This window comes from Centruroides vittatus, unplaced genomic scaffold, assembly GCF_030686945.1.
Source record: "Centruroides vittatus isolate TY-2023 unplaced genomic scaffold, ASM3068694v2 scaffold_1478, whole genome shotgun sequence".
Taxonomy (NCBI): Eukaryota; Metazoa; Arthropoda; class Arachnida; order Scorpiones; family Buthidae; genus Centruroides; species Centruroides vittatus.
The window spans coordinates 459,668-476,323 of NW_027122680.1; the positions used below are offsets into that span (position 1 = coordinate 459,668).

General features: G+C 28.4%; 1 protein-coding gene across 2 annotated transcripts in view; it reads left to right on the forward strand.

Moving 5' to 3' along the window:
• The window catches only part of LOC136987146 (sulfhydryl oxidase 2-like), a 31,975-nt gene that overhangs the window by 12,674 nt on the left and 2,645 nt on the right, over nt 1-16,656 (forward strand). For both annotated transcript variants that reach the window (XM_067284825.1, XM_067284824.1), the window contains exons 2-9: nt 6,594-6,694; nt 7,257-7,408; nt 7,490-7,583; nt 10,014-10,168; nt 12,119-12,244; nt 12,327-12,462; nt 12,539-12,655; nt 12,717-12,855. In XM_067284825.1, the coding sequence (XP_067140926.1) occupies nt 6,594-6,694; nt 7,257-7,408; nt 7,490-7,583; nt 10,014-10,168; nt 12,119-12,244; nt 12,327-12,462; nt 12,539-12,655; nt 12,717-12,855 (1,020 nt within the window). The remainder of the gene's footprint in view (nt 1-6,593; nt 6,695-7,256; nt 7,409-7,489; nt 7,584-10,013; nt 10,169-12,118; nt 12,245-12,326; nt 12,463-12,538; nt 12,656-12,716; nt 12,856-16,656) is intronic.

Consider the following 16,656-nt stretch of genomic DNA (forward strand, 5'->3'; position numbering starts at 1 on the left):
GTTAACTATATTGAAGCTTATTGATAACATCCTTGTTATTGTGTATAATGATCCCATTCACTTTGATATGATGCAGTCTTTCAATTATTAATTAATTTAATGTATAACTGAACTACAAACTAAATATGTAGAACTTTTAGTTTTACAAATTGATTTGTATAATATTTTGTATAATTATAATAAAAAATTTAAATCATAATCAATTTATATATATATATATATATATATATATATATATAAATTTTCTAAGATTTTTGAATATTAATATGGGAAGTTTACTTAATTTGTAATTTGATAAATTTAACAAATAAAAGAGTAGTTCTTGATTAGGTCTATTTAATACTCTAAAACATTCTGATAAATTCTTTTTCGCAATATCCAGACATATTTGCTCTATCTACATCTTATTTCTAGAAATATTGACTAGTAATACATAAATAAATTATGCTTTTTAATCCAAATAATCTCTTATAGAATGTTTGTAATTCAATAAAAATTATTTTTTTAAGGTCCTCAAAAAAATTAAATGATTTTTAAAAAAACTATTAAAATTTATACAAATCTCATTTGTGTAAATGCTGCATTATGAAATTTTTATATACAATTTTTTGGAATTAAAATATGTGGAATTAAATATGGATGTATCATACCTTAAATCAGACTTTTTTTTTATAAATAGACTAAGAATTTTTTTGATAAATTACTGTGTGTGTATATATATATATAATTTCCAAGAATATACAGTAGACCATCTATAATACGGTAGATATGTTCGTTCTGTGTTATATGAATTCTGTGTTGTATGAGTCACTTAGATTTTATAAATACACGAGCTGTTCACAGCCCAGCACTTGTGCAGTTTAGGGGGTACGGCTGTTTGAAAGGTTTCTTTCCATAAAATTAATCGATTCTAGACTAATTTGACTCGAACATTTCCAAAACACATATAATTTTTTGGGACTAATCTATATAAACTGTGCTATGAACAAAAAATTGTAGGAATACAGTGGGTGATTGGTTAACAAACATAATCCGTTCCAAGACTGTTTGTTATTCGAATTGTTCATTAACCGATTATCGACTTACCATAGGTTTTAATGGGAATTTAATTAATTCGTTCTGGAGACCCCAAAAAATAAAAAATATATACTTTCTTACTATGTTTATTTATATGTAATAATAAAAATACATCTATACACAGTCTTGCATTTTTATTAGTCATGTTTTTTCCGTTTGAGGGGGTTAAACAATCTGTCTAATGCCGATTGCTTTTCTCTCTTCTTCAGGATTTTTCAGAAGTAATTAATGGTATTGTAATTGTAGAAATTCCCAAGCCTCAACCTGGTTTGGATGCCATTCTAAAATTGTTGTTCTGACATCCTGCTACTTTTTCAAAAAATGTTTAATAGCAGATATTGGCATTAATCCTCTTTTTCAGAAGAAAAAAAGAAAACATATCTTGCCGAGTTTCTTGGTGTTCTTCATTCAAGAGTTCTTGGAGTTCTTCTGTTGTCAGATCCGTTTCAGGTGCCATTATGAGCTCTTCAATGTTCTTTATTTCTCAGATGTGATTTTTGTTATTCTTTTAGCTGCTTGAGTCTTCTTGATTATACTGTATCTTTTTTAAATAAGATTAAACTGCGGCCTACTGTAGACCTGTTCAAGCTATACTGACAAGCAACATTAGGCATCTTCTGCCCACTCTATTTTTGCTATTATAATCTCATTTTTTGAAAAGAAAAACCCACGCAAAACTTAATGAGTGCCCACCTGACAGTCTCACAAATACTATAAAAATATTGTTTCTGTTAGAAAAGTAAAAGGCTGGAATTACAAGGGAGAGTTTCAAAGTTCGGAGAAATACTATCCAATCAGTATATACCGGGTTGAGCATCGATGTCGATGTCTCCCACACTCCGAAAAGTTTCAAATTGTTGCCCAAAGACAAGAGAAGACCAATTGGTATTCATTATTTTATGTCGCTTCTTCTTGTGTTTATTCTGTGAGGTGTTTCGTTATCTGATCATGTGTTCGTTGTCCAAACATAAAAATCTTTCACAAAAGTGTTCGTTATCCAATTTGTTCATTAACCGATCACCCAGTGTACTTATCAAGTGCGCACCATTCAAAGATGCCATTGCTTAAGCTTGTTTTCATCGCGGAGTGGCTCATTGAACAGCAGATGCATTTCCTGATAGGTTATTCTTTCTGCGAAAAATTCACTGAACTTTGGAGACATCATTAATAGAAATGTAATTTTTATGGCTGTTGAATAATAATTGTTTTTTTAGTAGGTTCGCTGCTTGTTTAAACTCAATGGTTTGTGCAATGTCCACTATTTGTCCAGATTCGACCAATCCTGTCGAGACACGAGTCGGCCATGACAATCTCTCATTCTTTTACCATGTTATACAATCCTCTTTTAGCATGTTATACGAACACAATCACAATTTTTCCGCTGTGTTATATGAATCTGTCTTATATGAACACGTGTTATAGGGGGTTCTACTGTAATGTAATTCAACTAAAAGAATTTAATAACTCCAAAATTTTGTATGATTTTAAAATCTAAACTAATATGGGAAAGGATAATTTATTATATGTTTTGAATCTAAAAGCATTAACAATTTTGCTTCTAAATAAGACTTCTTCATTTTGATAATTTCTATTTTATTATTTATTTATATAATCGAGTTAATATCATATAAACTGATTTCCTTGTGCTAAATTTAAAAATTAATCAGTGTAAATTATTGTAAACTGAATTTGTAATGTGTTCGTAAAACTTTGTTCAATTTTAATTCGTCTATTTTGTTCTGTTATATATATATACCTGAAGACGTCTATTATTTACAGATAAAAACATTAGTAAAAATTAGTAATTTGAGGTATGCTGGTGTAGGTGTCTTGTTTATGCTTAAATTTAAAAAAAAAACTAGAAGAAAATACTTTGTATATTCTTAAAAATATAAAAAAATTTTTGTAACAAGAGTGTCTAAAAAGTTACTATGCAGTAAGAAATTTGTAATGACATGAAATTATATGTATGGCATTGTATACAAGATCTGTAAGATGTCCTGTGTTCCACTCTGTGGTAGATGATACAGTGGCGTAGCGAACATAACTGGCGCCCAACACTTTATTGGCACCCCTCTCCCCCCTCCAGAAACACATATAGTTTGTCTTGGAGACCATTTGGGCACCCCTCTGCGAATGGCAGAGGGGTGCCCAAATGGCGGTGCATGATACACCCCCTTGCTATGCCACTAAGATGATATTACTGCTTGCTTACATGTGTTCTGGGTTTTGGACTACAGTTTTTGAAAGATTTCTTTGCTGATCACATAATCTCTTGTGGAATCTGGCTTGCTGGGTGTCTGGACAACAACCCTCCTAGATTTTGGAGTATCTGGGAGACATTTCTAGCATTTGCTGTAGGAGAAGTTACAATATCATGTATAAAATTTTACTTAAACCTTTTCCATTGCACAGTAACATTTGGACAGCCTGTATGTATCTAAAATAATACTTTAGAATTATGCTGAGTTCAAATTTGACATTGTCTTGAAAATAACTTTTATAATGTTAAATTGATTACTGTAATATTGGACAGATATTTCATGCTTTATATCAGAGGTGCATAAGCTTTTTTAGTTACACACCCATTAGAACTATCTTAATTAATATTCACTCCCTTCTCACAAGACTCATGTGAATAAGAAAATGTCTCAATGTTAGAATGAATATAACAGCAGGAATAATAAACTTTTTTACAGACAGACAATAAAAAAGATGAATTTGAATTTTATGCACTTTAATGTTCAGTGCTACAATGCAAAAAAGCAGTAATGAATGCAAAATTTCAAAAATTATTATAAAATTTTCACTTTTTTTATATAAAGAAATGAATATGTAACAAAAAATAAAAATATTATGAGACAATCTCAGGATTAAGTTTTAATTTGAATTAAGGACAAACTAAAAAAATTTCTAACAATTTTTTTTATATAAAATCATGGTATGAACTCACGGTTTTATATACAGTCAAACCTGTTTTTATGCGGTCTTTTTTTGTGCGCTATAGTTGGCGACTAGTCTCGTGCGATTTGTCATGTCTCACGTTGACTTATTATAGCATAAATGAACTTATTACAGTAATATTATTGCATGAATATGTGAAAAATGAAATAATTTATTTTTTAAGTCAACAAAACACCACCTGGACAAAAATATGTAAAACAGACGATAGACAAGACGATGCAGTCAAGTGCTGACATCTGTTGTCAATAAATTCTGTTTTGTACAGTTTTGAGTTATTTTCTATGTGAGACTTTTTTATGCGGTTCCTATTGACCGCATAAAAAAAAAATATTTTTTTTAATTGTGTTGCGAAAAGTATTTTTTATAGCCACTCGTGAAGTTTCGTGCAATTTTTTTTATGCGTTTTTTTTTTAATGCGGTCCCTATCCATCGCATAAAAACAGGTTTGACTGTAAAAATTGGTATGAACCTCTTTTATTATAAATAATGCCTATCAGTGGCCGAGTGGATAAAACTACTGAATGGGTACTTGGTCATGAGTTTATATTTGATCATTGGGCTGGCCATGTATAGTTTTCTCAATTTTCATGTTACCTAAATGGAAAATTTTTTCAGAACGGAATTTTTGCTTTTGTCTCCTATTGGGAAAAGTTTTTAGACTAAGAATAGTGTAGAAAAAAAAGCTTAGTGTATTTTCAAATGGGTAATTTAACTTTTTAATATTATTTGTTATAAAAGATTGTATCTTACTTTTGGACATGCTCGTACATTGAATAATTGCTTCCATTGTGGTGTCCACAAATTTCATTGTTGGTTTTCTTTTGATCCTTAACCTTAATGAAATCAATTTTGTTTTTTTCTTTATTTATCTTTGTATTGACTTGTCCCATCATATTTTATAGAAATATTACAAAAGTTAAAATTTTTCTCAAATGGTAAATAAAGTAATTTTTAGTAGAGTGATCTGTAAGGCTAGATGCATACTGTTGCAGCAAAAACATCTTTATGCAAATGTTATGTATTATTAGATGATATGGAGATAGATGCATAAAAGTTAATTGTTTTAATTGAAGACATTCTTTATGACTTTACAAAAGGATTGTGGCAACAAAGATATCATTTACAAACTTTATATTTATACAATTTTTTTCCAATTTGTTTTATCTTAATATAATAATCAATCTTTCATCTGGTGTAATGCTCCGAAATGAAAATAATTAAACTTAATCAAGTAAAATTTCAAATTTGGTCTCATTGTTTGTTAATTTATCTTTATTTTCTTCAATGCTTCCTGACATATCTACATTCATTGCCATACAAGAATTGTACAATGTTGGAATTGCAACAGCTGATTACTGGTCATGTTCAAAAGAGAGTAGCAAGACATTTGTATAAAGATATTTTGCTTTATCAGTGTGCATACACCACCAAATAAAATAAATTTGCTTAAAGTTAAACAAAATGTTTTTTTTAACATTTCGACTAATCAATGTGTGCTACACTGTTTTACCTTTAGAAAAATGTTTTGTATAAAGACTTTTTGCTGCATCAATGTGCTTCCAGCCTAACAAAACAATATTCATATTCAAAGAAACATACTGATGTTTACTCCCATTTATTTTCAAAATACTTTCAAAATTTTTACGCATCATTAGGTTTTATGTCAAAGGTAATAAAGTAAATTACTGGTATTTGTGTGAAGGGACAATGACTGATTAAATGGTAACACCATCACTTAGCTGATTTTTAGCAAGTTGCAGATCATTGTTTAGATCATATGTTCTTATTAATTAAATAAATAATTCATTTACTGAATATTTAATTACATATTTATTTTCGTTCAAAATGGAAATAACCAAATGTGAATTTAAATATGTTGTAGGCTATATTTTTGGTGATGTGTAGACAGCGATGTCGCAGATTCTTTTGCTAAATTAAATTTTTATGGTCAGTTAAAAGAAATTTGTTGACTTTTCTGACCCTTTTTGTAAAATACAATGAATAGTTTTGTAGGAAAGTTTATAAATAAAAAGAAATATAAATTTCCCCCCCAAAAAAAGTTGAGGAAAAAAAGAAGACAAAATTTAATGGCACAACAAAACCAAAAACATGTTTACAAAGGCCTCACACAGAAACATGGAATTGTGTCACAAACAAAGAAAACAGCTTATATGATTTATTTTTAAAAATAATACTGTTTTTTAAATTCTATTTTGGAATACTTATTACAAAAATTAAAAATAATCCAAATCTGGAATTTGCAAATCAGAATTATTAACATAAAAATCTAGAATGCTTTTTTAGATAATTAAAATGGAAAATTTTATTACTAAAATACGTGTGAAGAATCCTCATATATTTTTAAAAGTGCAATATTTTCAAAGGTGTAAAGTTAACAGGTGGTCTAAATCGCTGTATGACAAGCAGCTTTTAAATCAAATTTTTATAACTTTCAAGAAAATAAAAATTTAATTAGGTCATTTTGTTATTGAATAATATTAAGAATAATTTTAATTCAATTATTATTGATAGAATTTTAAATATTTTTTTAGGTTGGAAAAACATAATAAAGGTTGCAGCGGTAGATTGTTCTGATGATATCAATGTTCAGTTGTGCAGAAATTATAAAGTTACAGCTTATCCAACAGTAAAGGTGCAGTCATTTAGTATTTTGCTTTTGATTAAAATTTATTATTAAATTTTATTAATATTAAAATAGTAAAAAGCCTAACAAACTGGTTAATATTGGGCTATACCAAAGAAAAATTAAGCTAGAGAATTTGGCCTAAAGGTAGACAGTATTGTTTAAAAAAAAATGGCACTTAATCAATAATCAGAAGAATTTAGAAGATTCTGAAGAAAATATTGACATAATTCGGGGTTTATGTGGTTGTGGTTTTATAATTTGGGGTTTATATGAAATGTCATAACAGACAAAAGAACCTTAAATATCTCCAGCCAACTTTAATATAAGTAAGAATATGGGCAAATATTTGTCATTCAGAAATATTAAAAATAGTTCTTGTCCTTTCTTATATTCCAATTTGGAATGTCTGATACTTTGACAGATCTTACTTACATATCAAAAACATTTCTCTATATTCTTTCTTATATTAAAGTTCTTTTGAGTGTTATGCTGTTTATACATCCTTCCAGCTGTTGAAGAGTTTTTGAATTTATATCAAAATTAAAATATTATGAAATTATTTATTTAGGTATTTAATATTCAATCCAGCAGTGATGATCCTCAATATGAAATAGCAATAGAGCATAATGTTACTTTTATAAAAACAGAACTTATTAATATTTTAACATCACTTTGGAATATTAGAACTCCCTTATCATGGCCTTCATTATTACCTGTCAGGTATGTTTAAGAAAGAAAAAATAAATAATTTAAAACCTAAATTTTTATTGCTGTTTCTAAAATAATTTCTTTACTTTATAGAGCAATGTCGATTAATCAACTATGGCGGCAATTCCCAAACAGCACATCTGTTATAGTTATTTTAGAGGATCCCTCTTCAATTGTTGGACGTGAGGTGATTATGTATTATTTAAAGTTATATTCTCTATTAATAATTATTTTTTTATTTTACTTTAATATATATTCAATGATAAATTATTTTTACCATCTCGGCTGTAGAGAATTGCATTTTCTATTAATTTCTGTTTTTATTTGTTGTTCTATTTGTAAATTACTGTAATTTTTTTTAAATTATAATATAGATAATTGATAACTGATAACTGAAGAGTTAATATAGATAATTGATAACTGATAACTGAGTGCTAAAACATTCAAAATGCTTATTGTTGCATCAAATTTGTGATCTTCCTAGAACAAAAATAAAATATAAGAAAAAGATCTTTCTTTATGAAACTAGTTTTGCAAAAATTTACATCAGAAAATTAGAATTTTTCTAAGATTATTATAAATAAATATAACTTCTTTGTATATAATGAATGAAGTTTTAAATCAAATTTGATATAGACCCAAACAAGGAGGACTCATATTATTATTTCAGCAACCCAAATAGCGCTGTTTATTTCTCAAATTTAAAACGTACAAAAGTCGTCGTGATAGGTTGTAGATTTGAAGCCAAATGTATATTTAATAATTTAATTTGTACGCCAAATGTAAGTTTGTTTTATTATTTATAGTTTAATAATTTTATTGATAAAATCAGGAATTTATTTGTACCTTTATTTTGTATAGTTTTAATATGTAACAATCATATAACAACTGAAGAGGGACGATATGAGCCCGAAATGCATTTTGTTAAAGGTACTAAAAAAGAATTTAAAAAAAAAAAAGAGAGAGAATTATAACATATAAAAGTTGTTGTGATAAGTCTGGGAAAAAACAGCACTATTTGGATTGCTGAAATAATAATTTGGTCAAATATGAGTATTGTATTCAGTAGAGGTATTCACATTTCATAGCTTTTCTCACTATACTGGCTTTTGCAACTTTCTTTCTCTTGAAAAAATCAGTTTTTCTGATTTACTATAGACCCTAACAAATGAAAATGAAAAGCCAACAGCTTATTGGAAAGCATTCTCAATGCAACATTCACTAATTATCAAAATTTGCCAATGGGAACCCAAGTTCATTTTGCGATTAAAAAAAATGGTGGAAAGAATTTCTCAAAAAACCAATGCCAACTAATAAAGTGGTCCTAACAAAACTGAATTGAGAATTGCAAATCGCTCTTTTGGAATTTATGTTCATAGTTTATATCTTTCATGGAATGCTGCTCTTATGAAAGCAACTGATCATAACTTCCCTTAATGTAATATTAAAAAAAAATTATTTTCTACTAAATTCAAGTGTTTTACTTAATTAATTATATGTTATGTAGAAAAGTATGTTATTTTGATTTTTCAACATTGATTATTTCATAATAATTATGTGCTATCATATATTAATATAGGAAGATAAATGATTGTTAACTTTTTTAATATTGGCCATCGAAAAAATTTTTATTTTTTCAGGAGCCAATCTAATTAACTCCTTACTGTAACGTAAATCTGTCAGCACACACTGCAATATTGCAGTCTCAGTGCATGCTAACTAATGCCTTGTAGATAATGGTAAATTATTTAATGTTATCTCATCACAAAAAGTAAGTAAAAGAAATTGGTTAGTTATAGTCCAACTGCCGCAGAAGTAAATATACTTGAAATATTGAACGATTGTTTTTAGAAAAAAAAAGTTATACTGTTATATCAAGATGGATGAAACTGAAAATAATTTTTTTCATTATTCCTATTAAACCTGATTCTTATAAAAATTTAAGAGCAAATCGACATGATGGGACCTCAAATACAGCTGACGAAGAAGACATCATTTACGTTGCTGAATAATCAATTTAAACAAAATAATAATAACCACCATTGTATAATAACAGTAACAGAACAGTTATTCATTTTTGAAAAAAATCTTTAATAAAAAATGTATGATAATGACATTTTCTATAATAATAAAGTTTGCAAAATCTGACTGAACTGAATGTTACTAGGTTTTTCACTTGCCAAGTCGATTAACTCCATCAATCATACCAAAATCGTAATAATAACGACGATTATAGAATATCTATGCTATTTTATACATTTTATATGTCATTAAATAAAAGCTATATCTACAATAATACATTCTACAAAGTTTATTTGAATTTATAGTTAAAAAGGAATTTTAAAGAAGAATGTATATTACTTTTTCACTTTTCTCCACTTTTTGTTTTATGGAGTTAATCGATTTGGCAAGTGAGCGGCACAATTAATCTAATGACTTTAATAATAATAAAAAATACATACGAGAAACAAAATGTCAATTATGGGAATATGAAATTTGGCAATTGTCCAAATGAGATCAATTGAATGTTTGTTATATTAAATTTCCTTATTTTAAATTTTAATTATTATTATTCTGAGAAAGAAACTTTTTATGTATTGTTATTTTCTCTTTTAAGGTAATATTGGATCTTTTTCAAGATAATATTTCAAACGTTGTGAGAGTTCTTTCAAATCAGACTATATTTGAGGAAATCAAACAATATGTAACAGTTTCGGCTTTACCAGTGCTACTTGAATTAAGAAATAACGTAAACATAAAGATTTTTAAAAGGTAATCATTTGATATTTTTTGACTATATACAGTAGTATCCTAATTATCTAAGCTAAAGTGGAGTGATACTATTTTGTATAAATGAAAACAAAATAGGCAACTACAGCCATTTTTGATTAAAAATATATAACAACTCACTTTCTTTTTCCTCTGTTACAAGTCTATCTTTCACTACATCTTGAATATCACAAAGATTTAAAACATTGGTAACACACTGAATAGCCAGAGAGACAGGAGGTTGGTGTGACTCATGTCAATTCCAACGGTCATCAGCTCCTTAACTGCTTGCTCAGTAAATTCACAGCAAAGCTTTTATGAATTTTAGGAAAGTTAATGTATTACATTTACTGGCTCTTCTTGGATGATGTGGAACTTTGATTAGTGTTCTACTGTATCTTTTTTTATGACTATCATTTTATAACAGTTAATATTTAAAGTTTAATACTTGTTCTGAAATATTTATAAAAACAATCTTTAGCTAAAATTTGTTTTACTAAATAAACAGTTATTTTACACAGTTGTAGATAATTCACACAAGCACAATTTATTTTTGCATTCAATATTTTATTTTTAAATTATCATGACAATCTTTTACAATCATGAAAATAAACTTTTTTTTATTTTTCACATTAGATTGATAGAATAAGGCAATGCAACATTTGGGTGATCCATCAAGGGGTTTATCTCCTGGGAGGACTTTCTAAGGGAACTGGCCTATTTAGATGTTAAGCACGAAGAAAATCCAAAAGGCCCATTGATAAGTGCAAACCCACATTCAGCTACCAGTTCAGTAGTTTTATCCTCCTTCAGCATCAATAGTTAACAATGCCTAGGAATTAATATTTAATTCAAAAAGTGCTCACCAATTTTGTTTCTTTAATTTAGAAAAGGGGGATGAATGACTTTACACTGATGAACACACATATGCTTCCAAAACAAACCATTTAATGTAGAAAGTGACTATGCAAAATCATTTTGAGAATTTTATTAATTTTTATGTAAAGTATTTATAATTAATGCCATCCATATTGGCATTTCATTTAAAGTTTCTTAGAATTATTACATTATTGTGAAAGGACAGTGTTGCCTCTAGTGGAAAACAAGAGAAGTGAGCATATCCTTTTTTGTAAAAAAAAAAAAAAAATTTACTTTTTCAGAGTGAATTCGTAAAGGAATGATGGCTGGAATGATAAATTTTATACCGTATATCTTGGCAGATAAGATGATAGTTGAATCATAAAAAAAGGCCCCCAAAATCTGGGGTTGTCTTATAGGACAGATACAAAAAAATTAGATTGAAATTTATATAAATTAAAACCATTATTAAAAAAAAAATGGACAAACTGTAATTATTTACTAGTAGAGAGTAGGGTATGTGCACAAAATAGAATAGTCCATACAACGTTTTTGTGAATAGTCAGTCATTACCCAAGTGCCAAATCAGTGCAAATGTTTGCAACAATCGCAAAACAGTGCTGCTGGCTGCAAGAAAAATAAAATTTGTTCATTCAAAAAATTACAAATAGGACATAATTCTGTATACACTATACAGTATTATTATCCAGATGATCACTGATCTGAACTAAATTCATAGGCCATTGATAGTTTGGGGGTCATCTTATAGGACAGAATATATGGTAAAACTATAAAACTTCGATGAAAATTTATACCTCATCTAAAGGTCGTCTTATCTGCCAAGATATACGGTACTTCATAAAAATATTTAAATTATTAATATCTGTATGGTATTTTATTAGATCCATTTCTTAAAATATTATATATATAAATACAGTAAAATTATAATGTAGGGTGTACTATGAGAATATGACAGTTTTCAAACTAAAATGGCCCAGAGTTGCACAATAGAAGAAAATATTGTATATATATAATACTGATGAGCATGAGTAATAATCTTTTAGTGTAAATTTGATTTTTTTTTGTTTTTTTAAGTGATCAAGGCAAAGATAATTACAGGGAAACATTTCTACAAATATTGAATCCAAAATTATCACAGGTCCATGTTTTACCAGATGAATCATCACACATAACTATATCTGTAATGGGAAATAATATTCAGTAAGTTTATTTTAGAGTAATTGATCATAGAATAAAAAACTCTAAAATAGTTTGTAATGTAGAAATTCTGTAATATTATCAGATATTCTAACAATGTTTATATGGGAGATTTAGAAAATGCTTTGAATTATTCATTACGTCAAGAAGTTGGTGTACATGAAGTATTGAGAGGAGAGAAACTGAATGCACTTAAAAATTTTATCAGTATTCTTATCAAAGTAAGAAGAAAGATCAAATAATTTTAAAAATTAAAATTTTTAGTATAACGATTGACTGATTTTATTTTATATTTAGTATTTTCCAGGTAGATTGCCAATAATGAGATATTTAAATAAACTATACCTTTGGATTTTAGAACAAAAATCTGAAATTAATGTTGAAAAAATGATGGAGAATATGGTCCTTCTGCAAGTTGGTATACATTTGTAAAATTGTATTTTGTTTTCAGAATATAAAATATATTTATTTTTAGAGTAAAAAAGCATATTTACCACCAAGACGTGATTGGCAAGGTTGCAAAGGAAGCAAGCCTGGTTTTCGTGGATATCCTTGTTCTTTGTGGATGTTATTTCATACACTTACAGTTCAAGCTCACTATAAATATCAAAAAGGTAATTTTTCTTAAAAACTTAATCACGTGTATTATGTGTTATAGTTACATCATTTAATTTTGCTTTGAAGTGACTTTGTACAAAAACACAGATTGCTTGTATAACAGTAAAAAAAAGTAACAATGTACACTTTCAAATACACTGAATGCTTAGAAATGAAAATTTTTATTTTTGCATATAAAATTATACTGCACTCCAAAGGTTGAGAAAGGATCCTGCACAGTTGTTGTGGTATTTGCCATTATTCTACAACTACAAATCTGAAACAAACTTTGTCTTTTATCATTAATAGTTTTGAGATTAAGCAATTCTGTTATGTTATATACCGTATTTTACGGACTAAAAGAGAGACTTTTTTCTTCGAAAAATTGCCTCGAAAATTCAGGCGCATCTTATAGTCCGTAGCGTCTTATAGGTTTGATTTTTAAGCAATTTAAAAAAAAAAAAAAGTGTGTCTTATAGTCTGTAAAATACGGTATATTCACATTGGTAAAATGGAATCTAAGGCATTGCTAAATATTTTTCTTGACTTGCTCCATATATATATATGATATTGAGCTATGAATGAATCATTGGATCAATAATTACTTTTTGCTATGAAAATTCAAAACCACCTACTGTATTTTGATTTTACATTTCTCAATTTTAGTTCTGTGGTGTTCAACAAGGATCTGCTCTTGGTGGCCTTTGTTAATATATATTGAGAAAAATCTTTGCCATATTAAATCCCACCTTGTAGCTTATGCCAATGACATAAGAACTTTTTGTCTGATATTTGCTTGCTAAAAAACATATTTTAATCTGTTAACCTCAGTATTAATATACAGAAAATGTTTTCTGCTTTAATTTGCAATCCTCCTTTACCTACTTTTTCCATTGACTCTTCCTATTAATTACATTTATTCCCAGATCATTGAATGACTTTGATATTAAACTTATTTTTTTAAATCCTAAGGTATCGATATGATTTTTAAATCTCTGGCTATTAGACACAGGTTTACAAAATTGTCATAATATTCCGTCTCATCTAAAATTGCATTAAGAGCTGCCTTTTTATTATTATTAATTGTCAGTCTTGCATTGATTATGGATTATCCATTTGGTCTATAGCTGTATGTTTCCTTTTGGAAAAAATTGCTAGGGTTTGATCAAATTTGCTTAATTTATTAAAAGATATGTTACTTATCATATGCTCAAAAAAATAAAGTAAATCCTAATCTAATCCCTGCAAATATTTCATTGCTTGCTTTATTTTGAATTTTTTAATGGTTTTATTTATTATGATTGGCTATTTTTACTTATTTGTTTGAAAAATCTACAACTTATAATGGGATCAAACATATCCAGGACATACTGCCGATGAAAAATTGAACCTGAGCAAGCAAGCCAGGAGTTTGGATGACGGACAGATGGCTGATACATTAAGATGCCTTATCTGAGGGCAATCTGTTGAACAAATTTTGTAGTGAATAACAAGACTATTTTGAAATTCCATATATTTTCATCCAGCCCTTTTATTGCAGGAGTGTTTTAAACTGTCAAGTAGTTCATTCGTAATTAATTTGCTAAGTGTTATTTTTCTCTGCTTAGTTATGAATAGTGCATAAAAATAAAAAAAGCATGTTGCATTTAAATAATACCTAAAAGAGAATGAAAGGAAATTCTCTTTTCATTTCATTTCACTTGTTTCTTTTTGAATTTGATTCACTGCATTTGAGTTCTAAGGAGATAAAGTTGAATTCAGCAGCAATAGAAATATTTAAAAAATAAATGCATTGAAATGGCAAAACGTAATTGATTCAAGGGTTTTCATATACATAACCATTGTCAGAATTGGCTTTATGATATAATACTTGCTACTCAATCAGATAAGACCTTATGTGGAAAATTACCCTCTGTTTTGAAAATCAAAGGTTAATTGTATTGCAAGATTCAGGATAAGTAGTAGAGCTGTCAATTTTATTAAATAAATTCAGTAATATCTGCTTACCATATAGGATAACAATTTTCAAACAATTTTTAATTAGATTCTTTCCAGGTGAAGAATTCGAACTCATCTTACTAATTGCAGCAATTCATAAATGGGAGGTGGAAGTGAAATTATAGAGAATAATTTGTATTAACTTAAAGGAATCCCAAAACTGATAAGATGATTGAAATTTACATATAGTGGATCAATAGATGCTTACTTGATCAGTTAAATTATCCAAAAGTATTCTGATTATTTCCACAATAATAATCAGCAATTGATATTAAAAGTCACAAATTACACAGCCATAAATCTAAAACAGTGGTTCCCAAAGTGGGTGCTATTGCTCCCTGGGAGCAGCGAGCAAATGTAGGGGAGGCAAAAATAAGTAAGTGGGAGGCAGGGGTGCTGGATGGTGACCGTAGGCAAAGGTTGGTGTTACTGAAAACCCTTCAAAATGGGTAAGAAGAAATCATTGCATTTGTTGTCAACATCTGGAAACCATTAATGTACAGTAAGGACACAAAAGGTACGTTTGTAAAGTCAAACGAGTTAAACATGTTATTAAGGAATTGGTCAAAAAGTAGTAGTAGTCTTGCTCAGTGCTCTGTGGTGGTGATGTTTCAAACAAAACTCTTTCCTTTGTGAACTTTGATATCACCAGGTTCCATTTTCTTAATGAAGTAAATATCTCTAACAATGTTTTTAAACACTTCAGTAGATTTATATTGTAGATTAAAAAGTGAAATGATAGATTGCTTCAGGTGGACAGTTATTTCTAAAGAAAATATTTCAGATAAGGCTGCACTAGCAACATTCATATCTTTGATTTTAGAAACAGCCATTTTGTTAGACTTTGATTTGTTTATAACTAAATAGGTATAACAATGACAACATTCTCATTTAACTTGTTCGACTTTATGAACATACCCAAAGTGTGAGATTCATAGAAAAGTCATTCATTCTTCTCAAATTTTCATATACAGAAGAGATTTAAAATACAATAGAGCGTCATTTATCTGAAAGAGTTCCAGTCAGACTGTGTCGTGCTGAATCGAACGTTTTTGATAAAAATTATACTTTAGAAGTTAATCTAGTTTGTTTTTATATTTTTCAATATATTTATTTTGTTCGTACAAAATAAAGAAATAATTTTTAACAATACAATAGCCTCGATTATTATTATTAAAAATTTTCGTTAGGCTTAAAAATCGGCGAAAATTCAACAAGGAGTGACATAGAATGCAGAAAAATTTCAACATCGGATAGGTTAATATATTTTTCGTACATAATCGGTTATCCGAACAACCCCAGTCCCCAATTGATTCGGATAAATGATGCTCTACTGTAATTATGGTGTACAGGTGGTATATAGTATAATAGATCCATTAACCAGTTAATTTTCATTTTACAAAATCTTAGTGATTTTAAATATATTATCTTTTCATTTTGAAACAAATTGTAAATAACGTAGAAAATATAAATATTAAAATAGCTAGCTTGATTATTTTGAAAGCGACCTATGTATGCACCATTGTTTTTAATGACTTGTCTTCATGATGCCCTCTTTTTTGCGGAAAGAACTGGAAAGTTTCACAAAAACCGTTACTTTGTGGGTTTTGCAAGCTTCCAAAGTTTTATCATGAAGGGAATTCTGCAGAGAACAAAACAAATGGTAATCCAACAAGACGAGGTCAGGTGAGTATGGGAGGTGGGGTAAAACATCCCAGCCTAGTTCCAATAATTTTTTGACATGTCCATTATGAACATGCCGTCTGTTGTTATCTTGATGAAACACAATGCCTTTTCTATTGGCCAGTTCTGGATGTTTT